Below are 16,855 nucleotides of genomic sequence, written 5' to 3'. Positions count from 1 at the left end.
GAGAGCATTTACTTTGTAGAAACAATTCTAGACATTTTTTAGAGAGCCTTTACTTTGTAGAAACAATTCTAGACATTTTTAAGGATTGCTCTAGAGTTTTCTGTGTTAAGAGATTAGGATGAGGAGAAACTTTCATTACTCTTACAATAAAGACTTATCACCCAGAAACTTTACCCGCTAAAATAAAATTCCCTGACTTTGCTGAAACTTTTAAAATTCCCTGACTTTTCCCTGACCTTTTGGGCCCAGAACAGAGGTAAGACTTAGGAGGATGTGACGTACCAATACTTGGGTCAAAATTTAACTATATCCCTGCTTTTTACTTCGTCCAGTTTTAACCCCCCCCCCTCTCTCTAAAACTAAAAGTAAGCAATCAGAAGGTTAGAAGTTAGATTTTTTTGTTGGAAAGTAGCGCTGCTGAATTCTGGACATAGCCCACTCGATCTGCGCTGACGGACGCTGCGCGTGAACGAGTGGGCTATGTTCTGGGAGAGCGAGCCGCCCTCGTTTACCGCCTCAGGGCCAGAAATAAGAAAAAATGTTTATAGGACTTGTGTTCAGTGGTACCCCCTTTGACTGGAAAATTTATAGGACATTGTCCCAGTGCGCAAAAATTGCGTCGCGTCTTCATAGTCAAGCTGTCAAAGCGTCGGAAAACTTTACTGGTCAACCGTCCAGTGACCCCCTTAGTTTTTTAAAAAATTATGGGACATTTTAAAATTTTATTGGACAACGTCCAGTGTCCTTTGCTTATTTCCGGCCCTGCCTCTGAGTCCATAGTCTGTTTTGCGGGAACTATTTTTCTCTGTCTAAAAGCTGTGAGGAGGCTATCCTTTAAGGGGTGTGGAGTCGCGACGCTAGGTCGGTTGAAATCTAACCCCTCAATCGAGTCGCAGCAACCTTCTATACTCTCTTCTTCTATTTTCTCTTGATTGTACCATGAACGAAATAGTGACCAATCCAGGACATGTCTTTAGCGAAAAAACCGCCCACTACTACTATTGCCCCTGTTGATTCAAATTCGCGCTAGCGGAACTACGTCATTTTAGGGACAGAATTAAAGGTCACGTTAGAGGGTGGCTTTCTGTGGCTGCATACGCGAAATAGAGATTGCGGGTTATGTAAATACCGATTATCACTGTTACGGTATGGAAACACACGGTGCTTATTCTTAACCATTTTACAGAAATAACGACCCAATTCCAATATTTGAAGAAGAGTAAACCGGTGATAACGGGTTTTACTCCATTCGACTTCAAAAGTTCAAATATTATGCTTTATTTCTTCATCCACAGATGGCGTTACCAAAATCAATTCAACTTCAATTTTTCCCCTAATTTTTTTCTCTCTCAACAACTTGTGAATGAACGGCTGTTAAGTCCTGGATTGTTCACTATTTCGTTCATGATTGTACGTTAACGCAATTCTTTCTCGTTTCTAGCGATTGCTCGAATTGAATTCCAATTACTTCATGTTGAGGGATCGCCTTAAATAATCGCCAATAATTTTGTAACATGGCACGGTGTTCTCCATCTCCCACGTTTCCTGATAAGAAAAGCTAAAAGTTTATTTGCAATCTAGGAAAATAATTCTGTCTGAAACCCAATGTTGATAAACTCACCTCGAGTGTCGTTACGTTTATTGGGGTTTCCTGTGTGTATCTAAAATTAAAAAAAATCATTTTGAAATCGAAAGTAACGTGTGAGATATGAAAATTCTAATTTTAGATACTTGTATTTAAAATATCGATCACTTCCCATAAATTCAAATTCTGTCGGCGACATTTCGACCATTCACGTAAATCCTTGCACGTATCAAAACTTCAGAAGAGAAAAGGAACAAGTGTTGTCTGTAAGCGATAATAATTTAATAGAATTATATGACAAGTTGGGAAACCAAAAGAAACCTCTCCGAGTCGAGACGCAATTAAGAGGTTTTTCTTATATAGCTAAATAAATACAATTGATATTAATTAATTTAATCGTCAGAAATCTACCTTAATTCTTGCTAATCGTTTTAAAAAACTTTATTCCTAAAATCATTTTAAACATAGCTAATGTTGACGTTTGAATTCAAGCGTATGCCTCTAAACAATTATTGAATATTTGGGGTATATGAGGCGATAGTCGGATTTATTCACCATAAGTAATAAGAAAACCCGCAATTGCGTGAACCTTTGGTGAAAGCCGTGCCATTGGGAGACTTAACGTTTCTCGTAACCCTAGACGATCGCCGCGTAAATCCTAACCCCAACGATGATAATGGAGTAGAAGCTAATACTGCTTTTTGCGAACACGTTTGCTATGATTTGCCAACTGCGAACGTGGTGACAGACACACACACAGAAAAACAGACACACACACAGACACGTCCAGTGTAACACCTCTCCGTAACGTCATCGTCACTCGGAGAGGTAAAAACTAGCAGCAAAGGCACTCGGCGTTGCCCGTTGCATGGTTCGTCCATGCCTGTTGGAACCTTTTAATTTGTTATCGGGCTGCCATTTTTAAAGATGACGGAAAATCGAACATCAAAAGCCATAAGGCTTGTCTGTAGGGTATTGGGAACCAGTATACAAAATGTTATTGAAATCGTTTGAAACGCGCAATCAACGTTATTCCATAACGAAGGTTTTCGTTACATTTCTGACCGCCATTTTTCATGATGGCAGCGTGCCTACTACTATACAGTAACTTTCCTGTAAAATTTCAGCCTTTTAGGTCAAGCTAATTTGGGCTGGGCCTGAATTATCGGTATACGGACTAAATGCCCCCAAGACAAAAGACCCCCGGTCATAATTCCCCCATTTTTAAAAACGTACAAAATCCCCCCTCTCTCAAGACAAAATCCCCCGGTCATTTCCCCCCCATCCTAGTTAAGAGTACAAAATCCCCCCACTCTCAAGACAAAATCCCCCCACTCTGTAGACAAAATCCCCCCACTCTCTAGTCAAAATCCCCCACCCTCTGGACAAAATTCCCCGGTCATAATCCCCCGACAATAAAAAATACAATATCAATATTATCTAAAACACTGGAAGCCTCAGCGATCTGGTGGCGTAGTGGATAAGGCGTTGAACAGCGGAGAGGCGAATGGTGGGTTCGATTCCCCAAAGGTACGTGAGTATTATCAAAATATAATTTGAAATTATTTCGTTCAGTTTCATTCATTTCTAGGGTAGGAATGGGTTTACGTATTAATAATTAGTTATTAGCGTGAATAATGGAGAAAAATTGCAAACATGAAACAATTTTTGCTTTCGAATTGTTAATTGGTTGTGTCACTAACATTCAATATTGACATTCAGTTTGTCAATTTTTTGATTTTATTCGGGTTCAGTTGAGTTTGGTTGGGTTAGGTTAGGTTAGGTTAGGTTGGGTTAGGTTAGGTTAGGTTGGGTTAGGTTAGGTTGGGTTAGGTTAGGTTAGGTTCGGTTGGGTTGGGTTGGGATGGGTTAGGTTAGGTTAGGTTGGGTTCGGTTAATAATATTTTGCAAATATTGTAACAATGGTACGCCTTTTCCAAAATATTATTTTTTACATTTATTTTCTTCCGAAGTAACATTACATTTTAAAATATTGAGATTTCCCTCCCTTTAGGCCTATAGTTACAGGCTTAATATTTTTTAAGATTTCTATAAAAGACAATGCATATTTTAGCACTTGTTCATTAAACCATGGAAATTATAGCGACCAACAAAGGTACGCCTTTTCCAAAATATTATTTTTTACATTAATTGAGGGGAATTTGTCCTGGGGCTGGGGGGAATTTGTCCTGGGGCTGGGGGGAATTTGTCCTAGGGCTTGGGGTATTCTGTCTTCGGCATCCATTCGGGGGAAATTTTCCGGGGGATTTTGTCTCCTACCTGAGGGGATTATGTCCTTTTCTTCTCCTATGGGGGATTATGTCCTACATTCTGAATTATCAGTCAGTACGTCAGGACTTTACTTTTACAGATATCAGAAGTCCATTAAATTACCCTAGGAAGTAAGCAATTACAATGGCTGGTATAGAGTACGTTTCTGGTGGGTAAGTCCTTTTAACTTTTTCCCCCTCCCAACAAAGTCACTCAGTTTTTTGCTTTAGACGAATTCAACGCTTTATTCAATTCCAATCAACAAGTCTTTCTTCACGTGAGCGGGGCGTGACTTCTTCAGCCCATGAACGCTGGATCTCTAAAGGGACCAGGAACGGTTTTGCTCTAAAAAAGATCAAAAATAAGGAACGAACGCATAGTGCGGCTCCAGTTGATCCCCTACAAGTTGACTTTCCTTACGAACTCCAGTTTTGGCTTGGCAAAGGGGAGAGGTTACTTCTTAGGTTAATTTAATGGACTTCTGCAGATATAGATATTGTACTCTTCGTTGATTACAGTTTTAGCATCGGGTCGCTAGTGCGAAATTTTGAAAAATATACAGACCTTGGAGTAGTATCATACATCGGAGTTCTGATAGTTGTTAGCGCCGTGCACTTTATCTGCTGTTGTTGTTGACCACTCGCCGCCGCTAACGAAACTGTTACTAGGGCCAAACTTGGAATACTTAAGGAGTTCAGTTCCTTAATTACATTATTTTTCTTTGTTTATTTTACTGCTTTATAGAAGATAAGAATAGCTACACGTGAAAAAACTTAGCATGAGGTAAATAACCACAAAAAGCAAAAACAAGATGGGCTCGCCCATAATAAAGCCACATCGTTGGCAACGTGAATCGCGCGATGCCAACGCCCTACTTACTTCGCTCACTGTCTACTTGTCTTTGTTAGTACTTATTACTGTTACTATTTGGGTAAAACTGTTAGTGCAATCGATACAATGTAGCAAAAATGATAACAACGCGTTTGTTAATTCGTGGAAGAACTAGAGATTAGAAGGCCGAATGCATATCGGAACAGCTACGAGAAATGGAGGAGGGTCACGTGGGAATACTCTCAGAGAAGAGCCGGACGCAAATTTGGTCTGCGCACTATTACCGGCCAACAAACTTATTTTAAAAGGGTACTAATTGTTACTCAGCACAACTACCGAAGCCTGAGAAACCTTCAAATTTACTCTGAAGTAGTCTCAGGTGACGTTCAAACTAGGGAGAGTTTAAATTTTAAGGCGCACGCTCGCAACGGTTCCACCATGGAGGAAGTAGAGAAATGAAAGTCAAAGGGGGAAGGTAAGTTGAACCTTTGAACGGCACACAATCGACCATTTCGATGCCTTTCACCTCGCTTTTTGGCGCCCGCACTGTAGTCTCTTTGTATCATCATGAGAGTGCTCAGAGTCGACAATGTATCTACCCCCTTGTATGTCCTGATACTGAGGGTTGCCTAGCCCCCTTTTACCTCTCCGAGTGACGATGACGTCACGGAGAGTATTTACACTGTGTGTGTGTGTCTGTCACCGCGTTCGCAGTTGGCAAATCGGAGCAAACGTGTTTGTGCAGAAAGCAATTATTGGCTTCTACTCCATTATCATCATGATGGTTAAGATTTACGCGGCGATCAGCTGGGGTTACGAGAAACGTCTAGAATCTCACTGGCAGGGCTTCCACCAAAGGTTCAAGCAATTGCGAGCTTTCTTATCACCAAGAATACATAGATTTACTAAATCTATGTATTCCTGTTATCACTTATAGTGAATCAAAAAAATCAATCGCTTTATATAGACCTACCCTAAATTTCCAAACATTTTTAAAGAGGCATACGCTTGAATTCATACGTCAACAATATCTATGTTTAAATTGATTTTAGGAATAAAATTTCTTAAAATGATTGAACTATAATTTAGCTAAATTAGTGACGATTAAATTACATCAATTATATTTATTTAATTATTTAAGAAAAACCTCTTAATTGCGTCACGACTCGGAGAGGTTTATTTTGGTTTCCCAACGTGTTTTACATTGAAAAGGTCTATAGTTTCTGTATGTAGCACGCACCTACCTGGTCGCACAGCGGAGGACTTAACGTCACGTGATCCGTTAAAAAGGAAATACAGAAGGGTAAATGAAAAATGACGGTTAGAGGCTCACACCTGCGAACGAAACACATTCATCATCTTCAACACACTAGGTCGAACTAATAACCCTTCGTTAACGATGTGGCTAAAACCATATTTATTCAGTTATATAAAGAAAACGACATTAAGGTTGGTATGTTTTCCAACAATATTCTTTTGCAGTGTTCATACGTTCTTAAAATGAAGGGGGGATTTCAATCTGTAAATCTAATATGATCTCCGTTTTAAGCCTTGATACAATTATATCCTAAAAGAGGAAAATTCAATATCAGACAGAAAAGCTGGTTATAAGCTTATTATCATTCCAAAATTAAGATAATTCCGAGGGGTCAACTTCTAGCAATAATTGTTTTATTTAATGCGTTTTAGCATTTGGTACAGTTTTAATAGATCTTTGTACTTAATTCGATTAATTAAATAACTGTAAACTTTACTCGTATATATTTGCCAGTTTTTATTAATGCGAGACTGAATTCTTTTCTTAATTTAGTTCACAATTGAGTGCGAATTTTTTTATCTTAATGATAGCTTCAGTTCATTTTTACCACTTACGTTTCAAAGCGGAGAAACTTTTCAATGAACGCTGCAATCGGCTTGGGTTACGAGAAACGTCCCGCCTCCAATGGCAGGGCTTCCACTAAAGTTTCACGCAATTACACTATTTCTTATCCCTTCTCGGGAACCGGCCAACTTACATTTAACCTAAATCTCCAAAAATTGTTAAAGAGGCATACGCTAGAATTGAAACGTCAACAATAGCTATGTTTAAAATTATATTAGGAATAACGTTTCTTAAAACAACTTAACTAAAATTAAGGTAAATTACTGACGATTAAAATAATTAATATCAATTATATTTATTTAATTATTTAAGAAAAAGCTTTTAAGTGGATTGTGAGCCCTCGTCTCGACTCGAGGAGGTTTATTTCCAATTAAAATTTAGAGTTGTACTCACTCGGCTTTTGAAGGTCGAAAGAATTAGAAAGAAAATGCTTTATAATCATTTAATGTTAATAAAGAACCTCAAAACCATTATGAAAACTAACCAAAACTATAGTCCATTAATAAAATAATAAGTTTCAAAAGTTGACATTTTAAGCTTAGCGCTCATAGTATCGACTATTATAACGTCAACGCCTATTTAGTTTTCAGTTTACGGTATATTTTCAAATTTCAAATATCAAAATGTAACTTTTTCAGCTCAATTTTTCTGAAATCCTTTTTTTAAAATCTATCAAAACCTATGATTCACCACTGCCCACGAAAAGCCCATTTTTTCCAAGAACAACATTTAACGGCTATAGTCACGCGGCCGCCAGCTTGGGTCCTCAACAGTGCGTTGTATCACACCTCCTCGGTGGTGAGAGCTGGTCAACCACTGCGTTTTGTGGGCTGAGTTGATACGCGCCCTTCCCAAGCCAAGGTGTGCAGGTATCGTGCTGAGGGCTGTGTGGTACCGGGGAAGTTAATCTACGGTATCTCGAACGATCCCCTCGGGGCACCAGGCGAAACCCCGTTGTAATTAGCCTTCCACCCGGGTTGAGGACTACCGGGTGGTGACCTTTTACTTGCCTCATTACTCGTGGGATCTTTATGGATTCTTTAAAAACAAAAACCAAAAACAAACCTGGGCATGGAGCCGGTTCTACCGGTACCCAGCCTTCTCTCAGGGAAGGAGGCAACTCCCAACCTGCTTCTGGGCGAGATGCTGCCTCTGGCAGCACCCACCCGCAATCGGCGGAAGGCCAAAAGTCACCTCCTGCTCCTCAATCGGGTTCCACCAGGTTGAGTGAAGTTAATAGGAGGCGCATGGCCAACCGCCGAAGAAAACAATCCCAAAAAGGTGGCCAGAACTCTGCACTGGGTGCAAGAGATACGGGCCGAGATGGGACTCCTGTACCTTCGGGTGCTGGGAGTAACGTCCCGGGTACGGACTCTACGCCTGGTGCAAGAGAAACTACCACCCTTTCTGGAAAGAGAGCTAGGGCAGAGGACCATGATCCCTCGCCTAGCTTACAAGCTGCGGCGTCAAAGAAGACCAAGTCTTACTGCGACGTCGCCAGTATTGTCAAGATGGCCATCGTTAAAGATGGCTATCCGACTAATGCGGTCACGGAGGAGGACGTCGTTCCCATCCAGGCCGCTATACTTGACACACTGGACGCTGAGCTTTCTTCGGGAAGCTCGCTGCCGCGTCCTCTCAATTTCCACATCATGGCTGGGGCCATGATCTATTCATGTGGGGATTCTGCGACCAGCGAATGGCTCGTGAAGGTGCTACACCATAATGAGCGTGCCACAGGGGGAACACGGCTTTCAGTGATGAAGGCCAGTGAACTCCCGAAGCCGTTCAAGGTGTCCTTCCGGACCAAGGACCGTCGCACCACTGATCCGGTGGCTCTTCTCCGACAATTGAAGGCCTACAATGGTAGGTTTCTGACCGACTGTTGGCGGTGCCTGAAGTCGTTCGATGAGAAGAGCACCAGACGCTGGATCTTCCTAATTGATGGCTCCTCCATGGAGGCCATCAAGGAGGCCGGCTTCGAGGGTCTTACTGGCGTGGATGTCGGGACATTAAAAGTCCTGAATGCGCCAAAGGACCCTCTCCAGAATGCCTCTGAGGCTTCTGAAGAAGAAGGCAATACTGAGTGGGGAGCTGGCAGCAAATATTGCTGGCATTAATTTAGAGCCATCCTTTCCAGATAGCTCAAATATAGACCTCGGGACAGAGTCCGACTTTTTGAAGGACTCTGATACCGAGAGGACCTACGCTCCTATTACTGGGATGGAGTTGGGGGCCGAGGGTGCTGCTGGTGGAGGCGAAGGAGATACCGGTCCTGGATCGGGACTCCGCGCTACCGCCAAGCAAGTAGCCGGGGCCGCCTCTCTTCCTAAGACATGAGCATCAAGGTGATCCAGATCAACCTGCATCACTGCAAAGCAGCCTCGGCAGTTCTATGCCGGAGGTTTGCCTTAGAGGGCCTGGATGTGGCCCTCATTCAGGAACCTTGGATTCATAATGGTAAAATCCTTCGTTTAAAGAATGTAGGTAATATCTCTTATGACTTTACCTCACCCAACCCCAGGGCGTGTGTTCTGACCAGGAAGGGTCTTGACATCCTTCCACTTCCGAACTACCTCACTAGGGATACTGCTGTGATTAAGGTAATGCCCTCCTCTTCTGGAGTGGCAACTGGCCTTATCATGGCGTCTGCTTACTTTCCCCATGATGCCACGGGTTCCCCTCCACCACAGGAGGTTGTCGTTCTTGTCGACCGCTGTGAGAGGCAGGGGGACAGGCTCATTTTGGGCTGTGATGCCAATGCCCACCATGTCACGTGGGGCAGTAGTGACTGCAACAGACGTGGTGATGAACTACTTGAATATCTGGTCGGTACGAACCTGCATATTCTCAACAGGCACAATGAGCCCACCTTCGTTACTTCTAACAGAAAGGAGGTCATTGATGTCACCCTGGCCACAGACAATATCAGTCTGTCGGTTTCTAATTGGCATGTGTCTAATGAACCGTCTCTTTCGGACCATAGGCACATCTGCTTCTCGGTCGCGGTCAAGTCAACTTCGGTTAAGACGGAACTGCGCAACCCCCGTCGGACCGACTGGTCCGACTACAGGGAGGAACTTTGCCTCCTACTCAGAGGTAATGCTCCAAAGCTTTCCTCGGTGCTGGAATTTGATTTGGCAGTTGATCTCATGCAACAAGCCATTATCAATTCCTACCACCACAACTGTCCGGCGAAGCCTGCCAGCCGGCCGAGGCTCGTTCCTTGGTGGAATACGGAACTTGGCAAGCTTCGCAAGCTCACTCGTAAACTCTTTAATAGGGCTAAGAGGACTGGGGACTGGACTATTTATAGACAGACCCTCAATAAATATAATAAAGCCATCCGGGAGGCCAAGAGGAACTCCTGGAGGGACTTCTGCGGTAGCATCTCTGATGCCCTCGCTACTGCCAAGATCATGAAGATCCTGGCTCATGATAATACTCACCAGCTCAGCACCATCAAGGTGGCAGAAGGTGAGTTTACCAAGTCAGGGACTGATACCCTTAAGCATATGCTTAAGGTACACTTTCCGGACTCCAAGGCTTTTGACCTCACAAGCACCGACGCTCCCCCCGTGCACTTTCGGAGAGCACACAGGGCGGACTGGGGCATCGCCAACAAGATAGTTACATACTCTAGACTTAAGTGGGCTGTAAACTCCTTTCAGCCCTATATGTCCCCTGGCCCAGATGGCGTCTTTCCCGCTCTCCTCCAGGAAGGCATAGACGCCATTGGCCCTTATCTGTGCAGGATATTTAGAGCCTGCATTGCTCTGGCGCATATTCCAGATATCTGGAAGCGCTCGAAGGTTATCTTTATTCCCAAACCTGGGAAGACGAGCTATCTTGAGGCTAAGGCATTTAGACCTATCTGTCTTACCTCTTTCTTCCTAAAGACTTTAGGGAAATTGGTGGACAGGTATTTGCGGGATGGTGTTCTTTCCCACACACCCCTGTCCACTTTTCAGTTTGCCTATCAGAAAGGCAAATCTACAGAGACGGCGCTTCATGGCATTTTGAACTGCCTTGACAGGGTCATCGATATTGAGGGAGCCTTTGATAGGGTCTCTAGTGAAGTCATCCTTCGCGCTGCGGAGCGGTTTGGTATTGACGACACTTTGTGTCGTTGGATAAAATCCATGCTCACGTATCGTAGGGTGACGGCGTCTCTTCTCGGGGAATCCTTGGAGATCTCCACCGACCGTGGCTGTCCTCAGGGAGGGGTTCTTTCCCCTCTTCTTTGGTGCCTGGTGGTGGATGCGCTACTGGGTCGACTTGGGGAGGTGGGTGTCACTGTTTTGGCTATGCGGATGACATCGCAGTGATTGTTACAGGGAGGTTCCCTGTAATTATCGCTGCACTGATGAAATCTGTCCTGCATGATGTTGAGGAATGGTGTAGGGGAGTTAACCTGACCGTCAATCCCAACAAGACTGTCCTTATACCGTTTACCCGGAAAAGGACCAATGACCTCTTCAACGATATTTCCTTCTTTGGACAGGTTTTAAAGAAGTCCTCCGAGGTCAAGTATCTTGGCGTGACTCTTGATGCCAAGCTTACTTGGAAATCCCATCTTGATCTGAGCATCAAGAAGGCCAAAATTCTATTTTGGCGTTTAAGGAGTTCAGTCAGCAAGTCCTGGGGCTTAAGCCCTGGCGCTGTAAACTGGATTTATACTAGGATCATCAGGCCAGTGGTCTCCTATGGAGCTCTTGTCTGGTGGCCCAGGGTTCGCCTTAAGACAAGATGAACTACGCAAGCTTCAAAGGCTGGCGTGCATCGGTATCACGGGGTCCATGAGGACAGCCCCCACAGCTTCTCTGGAAATCCTTCTTAATATGCTTCCCCTTCACCTCTTTATTGAGGAAGAAGCTATTATGGGAGCCTGTAGGCTCAACAACCTCGGCTGGTGGAAGCCCAAGCAATGGGACTTCAGTCACACCAAGCTTTTCAGTGAGTTCAGCAGTTCTGAGCCATCACTTGTGATGGTCTCAGATAAGTCTGTTATTTCATACCACTTCGACAAGCCCTTCAGCGTGCACTTTCCCAGTCGCGCTGTTTGGGAGACTACCCCAGTCCTTTCCGTTTATGTATTAATCCTGTTATACACTAATACAATTAAGCGTTATTCCATTTATGCGTTATTCCATTTATGCCTTATTGCCAGTATGCGTTATTCCGAATATACGTTATTCCGCGTATGCGTTATTCCCTCGCTCAGTATCGGGACGTACACGCGGGTTGATTGATACATTGCCGTCTTTGCGCACTCTCATGATACAAAAAGACCACAGTGCAGGCGCCAAAAGCGAGATGGAAGGCAAAGTTTTACCCGCGTGTCTTTCCCTTTTAGTTACATCGAAATGGTATATTACAGACCAGAAGTTTGTAATACTTCACTTCGAGAGAAGTGTTACAGTGTACCGCAGAGTGTGACTGATATAAGCGGTACAGTTTGTTCAGATTCGGTAATGAATCGTTACTGCGCATAAGGAACAAATACACAAACAAACCACTTGATTGAAGTAAACTAAAAACATTGCCAAGATCATATTTACTTGAAGGGAGAGAATGATATTAAATTTTTTCTCACTCTTACTTTGATTTGATACAATGCTACTATAACCATAACCAAAGTACCAAAACATAGTAATTTTTCCAAAAATGTATTTTATAAACTCCTGGGTACTACTTTGATTTCATAGTCGGCCGCTAAACTAACAAGAGGATTGTTTTCCATTACCATTTCGCCTCTGTTTCGCGGACCATGATAGACGATCCGCGCCTTTTGCATGACATTAGCAATAACGAGAAACAAGTCGTTGCGAGCCATTTTCTCGCCAATACACATTCTCTTTCCTTCGCCGAATGGAACGTAACCTGAAAATTTCTTTGTCGAATAATTGCCGGACGAATCCAGAAATCTTTCGGGTTTCAATTTACGCGGTTCTTCCCACAAATTCGGGTCAAAATGGGTAGCGTTGATGTCAAAGATGACCATGGTTCCTTTCGGAATTTTTCGCCCACCGAGTGAAGTGTCGACGTTAGCAGCGTGAGGAAGTTCAATAACGTTTGCAAAATACGTTCCATAAATAAAGTAAGTTTTCGTATTTATTTCAGTAATTATTGCTTTGAGATTTTATCTTTGCTATAAAATCAGGTCTTGAGAGAGAGCGTGAACGTTGTTTTGATCTTGAGAGAATGAACGTTATTCTTTTCGCGCTCGAGGAAGGATTGTTTTCAAGGTCCTTACTATACGTCAGATTTAAACTACAATCAGGCACAAATAGAAATAATATAAAGTAGTAAACTTTAAGGTCTCGTTTCACTGGTCGAAAAATCTGCGTTCTACTTTAATATTATCATAAGTTTATCATGCCTCTAAGTACACAAATATGGGTTACAACTGGGCATCTTCTGCAGGCTACTGTTACGTCAGAACTCGTATAGCGCTAAGATCCAAAGAGAGAAAATTTTGAAATTCCTGTCGCGGTGCAGTCACCAAACGGACGAGACGAATACTAAATGGCTCACATGAAAAAAATCATCCATTGGAATAAAGGAGATTTTTACGTTTCGTATAGGCAGGCATTGGGAGGGGGACGAATTTTACTTAAGCAACCCCCAAAATCCCACTCTCTCTCGTGAGATAGAGGCGGTTTCAGTACTGAAACATTTTAAAAGGGTTAAAAGAAATGCTAGACTAGGAAGTACAATTTTGTTTTGAAGTTGAGGTAATAAATGATACGGAGAGAGTATAGGGTTTCATTAAAGAGAGCCAGACAAACACTATTTCCATAGGAGTAGCATCCATATCTCAACTTAGAGGCATGATAAACTTATGCTTTCTGATATCTGTATTCATCTTTGGTATAATTCGTAAATATTTTGATAAACCCTTTGCTTGTTGAATGATTCTCGTCGTTTTCGATAAAAAGGTGAAAGGTTCAAGAGCTTTTAGATAACAGCAACAGTGACGGATTTGATATGTTTAAAAGTGTATTCTAGGAGTCCCTTGTCGGGTTTAACATTATATATTACCATAACGTTGATAACTGAAAGACAGTTGCCTACTTAATTAGTTAGCCACGAGAAATCCACGAGCCACATTTTTATGAAAAAATGTTCCTTTAATCAGGCGATTACAAAAGGTCAGTAATATTAAACATTATACCATCAATATTCAGATAAAATACACCACCTTGAACTCTTGAATATTTGTAAGTAATTAGGGTAGTATCTAATTTAAAAGATGGAACTTGTTTTATCTAGGTAAGACATTAATCTCAAAATCCGCGGGCAAATTAAAGAAGGGGTTGTTTTCACTCTGCATTTTATTGGCGTTTCTGCTCGCCACAATGCGAACTTTGCGCGTGACATTTGCAATGATGAGAAATAGATCATTTCGAGCTAATTCCTCACCAATGCACATTCGCTTTCCTTCGCCGAATGGAAGATAACCGGGTATTTTCTTGGACGCGTAGTTACCATCCGAGTCCAAGAACCGTTCCGGCTTAAATTTCAACGGTTCTTCCCACAAATTCGGATCAAGGTGTGTAGCGGTAATATCGAAAAACACGATTGTCCCGTAGGGAATTTTCTTGCCGCCAATTGACGTGTTGACGTTGGTGGCGTGAGGAACGAGTACGGATAAGGGCGGTTTGTACCTCAAACATTCCGAGATGAAGGCCCAAGTGTAGGGACAATCTTTCCTGCGGTCCACGGTTGGTAAACCGGAACCTAATTGTAATTAAATTGCATTTCGGTATAGGTAATATCGGGATAAACATACAAACGACGTAGGTAATTCTAATGGTGCTTGTTCCGAGCTTAAAGGCCGACTTCCAGCGAAAAGGGCTCTAGCGAACTGACAACCGAGCATTGAGACTAACAGTGGAGCGACCGTGCCGATTTTCGAATCCCCGCTGGGCAAAAGTTGGAAGGCTTCTAGCTAACTGAAAACCGTGCAATATGGTTCTATCGAACGGAAGATACGCAATAGAGAATTTCCTTCCGAGGAAAACAAAATTCGAGAGGAAAAAAGATTAAAAGGATTTCTGTTGTTCATCTTCAGTTCTCTAGAACCACATTGCACGACTTTCATTTAGAGAGAACCCTTCCATCTTTTACCCCAGCGGGAATTCGAAAATCGGCACGGTCACTACATTGTTAGTCTCGATGCTCGGTTTTCAGTTCGCTAGAACCCTCTTCTTTGGAAGTTGGCCTTTAAGTTTCATCCTAACATAAGACCGTTAAGACGGGAGAGGAGAATAATTCCCCGCGACCCATCTATTGAATCCTACGCGATTAAGAAAATGTTTGTACCTTTGTTGTCGTCTATTTCTTCACGAATTTTTTCCTGAATTTCAGGAAAGGCAGCTAAAGCTTCGACTACCCACGTGATGGCAGTTGTAGTTGCGTCGGTACCAGCCGAAAACATAAGTATAGCGTTTAAGAGACAGCTATTTTAAATGGTCTATCGCGTTAAAAACAATGCCTTAACAATACCCAAAAAGAGGTCGCCTAATATTCCTTGCAGATGGCGATCAGTTAAGTAAATTTTGTTTTCAGATTCCTCGGATGCAGCTTCGAAACCAGAAGCGATCACGGAATCCGTGAAGTGACGTAATTCATCTAGAGTATATATATATTTAGAGTTATTACACGTAGATATAGATTTCTCTTAAAGGGAGGGTGAAGTGGAAAATCAAGTGATTTTTTATCAATTGTTCTACTAATTACAAGACCAGTCTGCATAGTGAAACATTCAGGAAATACTTCCGAATGATTTTAAAATTCAAATTAGGTTCCGATTTCGCCCTGCCTTCTTGTTAAAAAAATTCTCGTGGCACGTTCCGTGTCGAATGAAATTTATCAAGAGATTTGATAAAATTAGGCGCGCAACGTGACAATCGTGGCGCGAGACATGGAGCGTGCCACGAGAATTTTGTTAATAAAAAGGCAGGGCGTTACGCGATTGGTCGGAGGACTTTCTTTAAAATTATCCTTAAAATCTGAACCTAATTTGAATTTTAAAATCTTTCGGAAGTATTTCCTGAATGTTTCACTATGCAGACTGGTCTTATAATTTATAGAAATCCTTAAAATTTTGGTTGGGATTTCTAGGGTATTCTTTATGCTCTTGGGAGAGACTTAATTATTTAAAAAACGTACCGATTGAAAAATACGTTTAATTTGTTTTGTTTAATTATTTTAAAGTTTTTATAAGTATTTTTCTCCATTTGGGAGAGGGTTGAGAAATACTCGAGAGCGACTATCCTTTTCCGTTGACTGGTGTAAGTATTCTGATTTATTTTTCTAAAACATTTTACAATCTCGGTCCTGGGACCATACAAAAGGGTTGTTTTTTATAGCTAGAGAGCGTGGCCCAGGGGTTTACCAAGTGACGACCCATTTTTTTCGTGAAGTCGAAGATGTTTATCTCACACGTGCGGAGGATTTTTGGATGAAACTTTTCTCTATTATGAAAATTTTACGACTGACCCCTGAAATATCAACGATAATTTAAGGAAGACCCCTGTCACAACGGTAATATAAGCACCACCAGAAGTCCATTAAATTAGCCTAGGAAGTGAACAATTACAATGGCTGGTATAGCGCAAGGGGTGCTTATTTGCGAAAAAAAACGTCTCGCTATAAGAAAAATTCTCTCTCCTCTCCGCGCAGTCGCGAGTGACGTAGCTGGATCCCAACAGCCTTTCGGAAGTAGATTTTTGGGGGTATTACGCGGATTTCAAAAATGTCTGTCTTAGCAAAATGCGTGAAGTGGAATATTTTTCAATTGCATATTATAACGTAATACAAAGTTTCTATAAGAACCTTGGGTATAGCGTACGTCTCTGTTGGGATAAAAACTCCTTCTAACTCCATGGATAGGGGGTTAAATTTTTCCCCTTTCCTAACACAGTTAGAAATCTCGAGCTCTTCTCTAGAAAGTCTATCTTGACGTGAGCGGGGCGTGACTTCTTCAGCGCATGAACGCTGCATCTCTAAAGGGTAGCTTGTTTGCTTTATAAAAAATTAAAAAAAGGAACGGCCACGGTTGTTAAAGGGAGGGTGAAGTAGAAAATCAAGTGGTTTTTTAATCGATTCTTCTACTAATTATAAAAATGCAGGGGGTTACGCGATTGGTCGGACGTCCTTATTTAAAATTATCTTTTAAATCTGAACCTAATTTGAATTTTAAAATCATTCGGAGCTAGTATTTCCTGAATGTTTGACTATGCAGACTGGTCTTGTAAATAGTAGGGGAATCGATAAAA

General features: G+C 42.1%; 3 protein-coding genes across 4 annotated transcripts; 1 reads left to right on the top strand and 2 right to left on the bottom strand.

Moving 5' to 3' along the window:
- Positions 1-1,156: 1,156 nt before the first annotated feature.
- On the top strand, positions 1,157-8,689 carry LOC149668192 (uncharacterized). Of its 2 annotated transcripts, XM_089841070.1 has the most exons (4): positions 1,157-1,653; positions 1,728-1,851; positions 5,921-6,136; positions 6,170-8,689. In XM_089841070.1, exon 4 carries the CDS (start codon positions 7,601-7,603, stop codon positions 8,687-8,689), a length of 1,089 nt encoding a protein of 362 aa, XP_089697196.1. In that variant the 5' UTR covers positions 1,157-1,653; positions 1,728-1,851; positions 5,921-6,136; positions 6,170-7,600. The 2 variants fall into 2 exon arrangements, with proteins under 2 accessions (XP_089697196.1, XP_089697195.1); XM_089841069.1 differs by lacking the exons at positions 1,157-1,653; positions 1,728-1,851 and having other exon boundaries at positions 4,860-6,136.
- A 3,554-nt stretch (positions 8,690-12,243) lies between these two features.
- LOC149668191 (cytochrome P450 18a1-like) lies at positions 12,244-12,573 on the bottom strand. Its single transcript, XM_089841247.1, has one exon. The coding sequence runs from the start codon at positions 12,571-12,573 to the stop codon at positions 12,244-12,246; it is 330 nt and encodes a 109-aa protein (XP_089697373.1).
- Positions 12,574-13,348: 775 nt separating this feature from the next.
- LOC149668190 (steroid 17-alpha-hydroxylase/17,20 lyase-like) lies at positions 13,349-15,157 on the bottom strand. The gene is made up of 2 exons (XM_089841077.1): positions 14,898-15,157; positions 13,349-14,312 (listed from the first exon to the last, which is right to left on the bottom strand). Exons 1-2 carry the CDS (start codon positions 15,010-15,012, stop codon positions 13,837-13,839), a joined length of 591 nt encoding a protein of 196 aa, XP_089697203.1. The 5' UTR covers positions 15,013-15,157; the 3' UTR covers positions 13,349-13,836.
- Positions 15,158-16,855: the final 1,698 nt, after the last annotated feature.

Source organism: Phalangium opilio, unplaced genomic scaffold, assembly GCF_054372755.1.
Source record: "Phalangium opilio isolate 3A_F unplaced genomic scaffold, DU_Popi_V2 ptg000056l_1, whole genome shotgun sequence".
In the NCBI taxonomy this organism is placed as follows: Eukaryota; Metazoa; Arthropoda; class Arachnida; order Opiliones; family Phalangiidae; genus Phalangium; species Phalangium opilio.
Note: the sequence above shows the minus strand (reverse complement) of the source record. Positions and strands in the feature narration are given on the sequence as shown.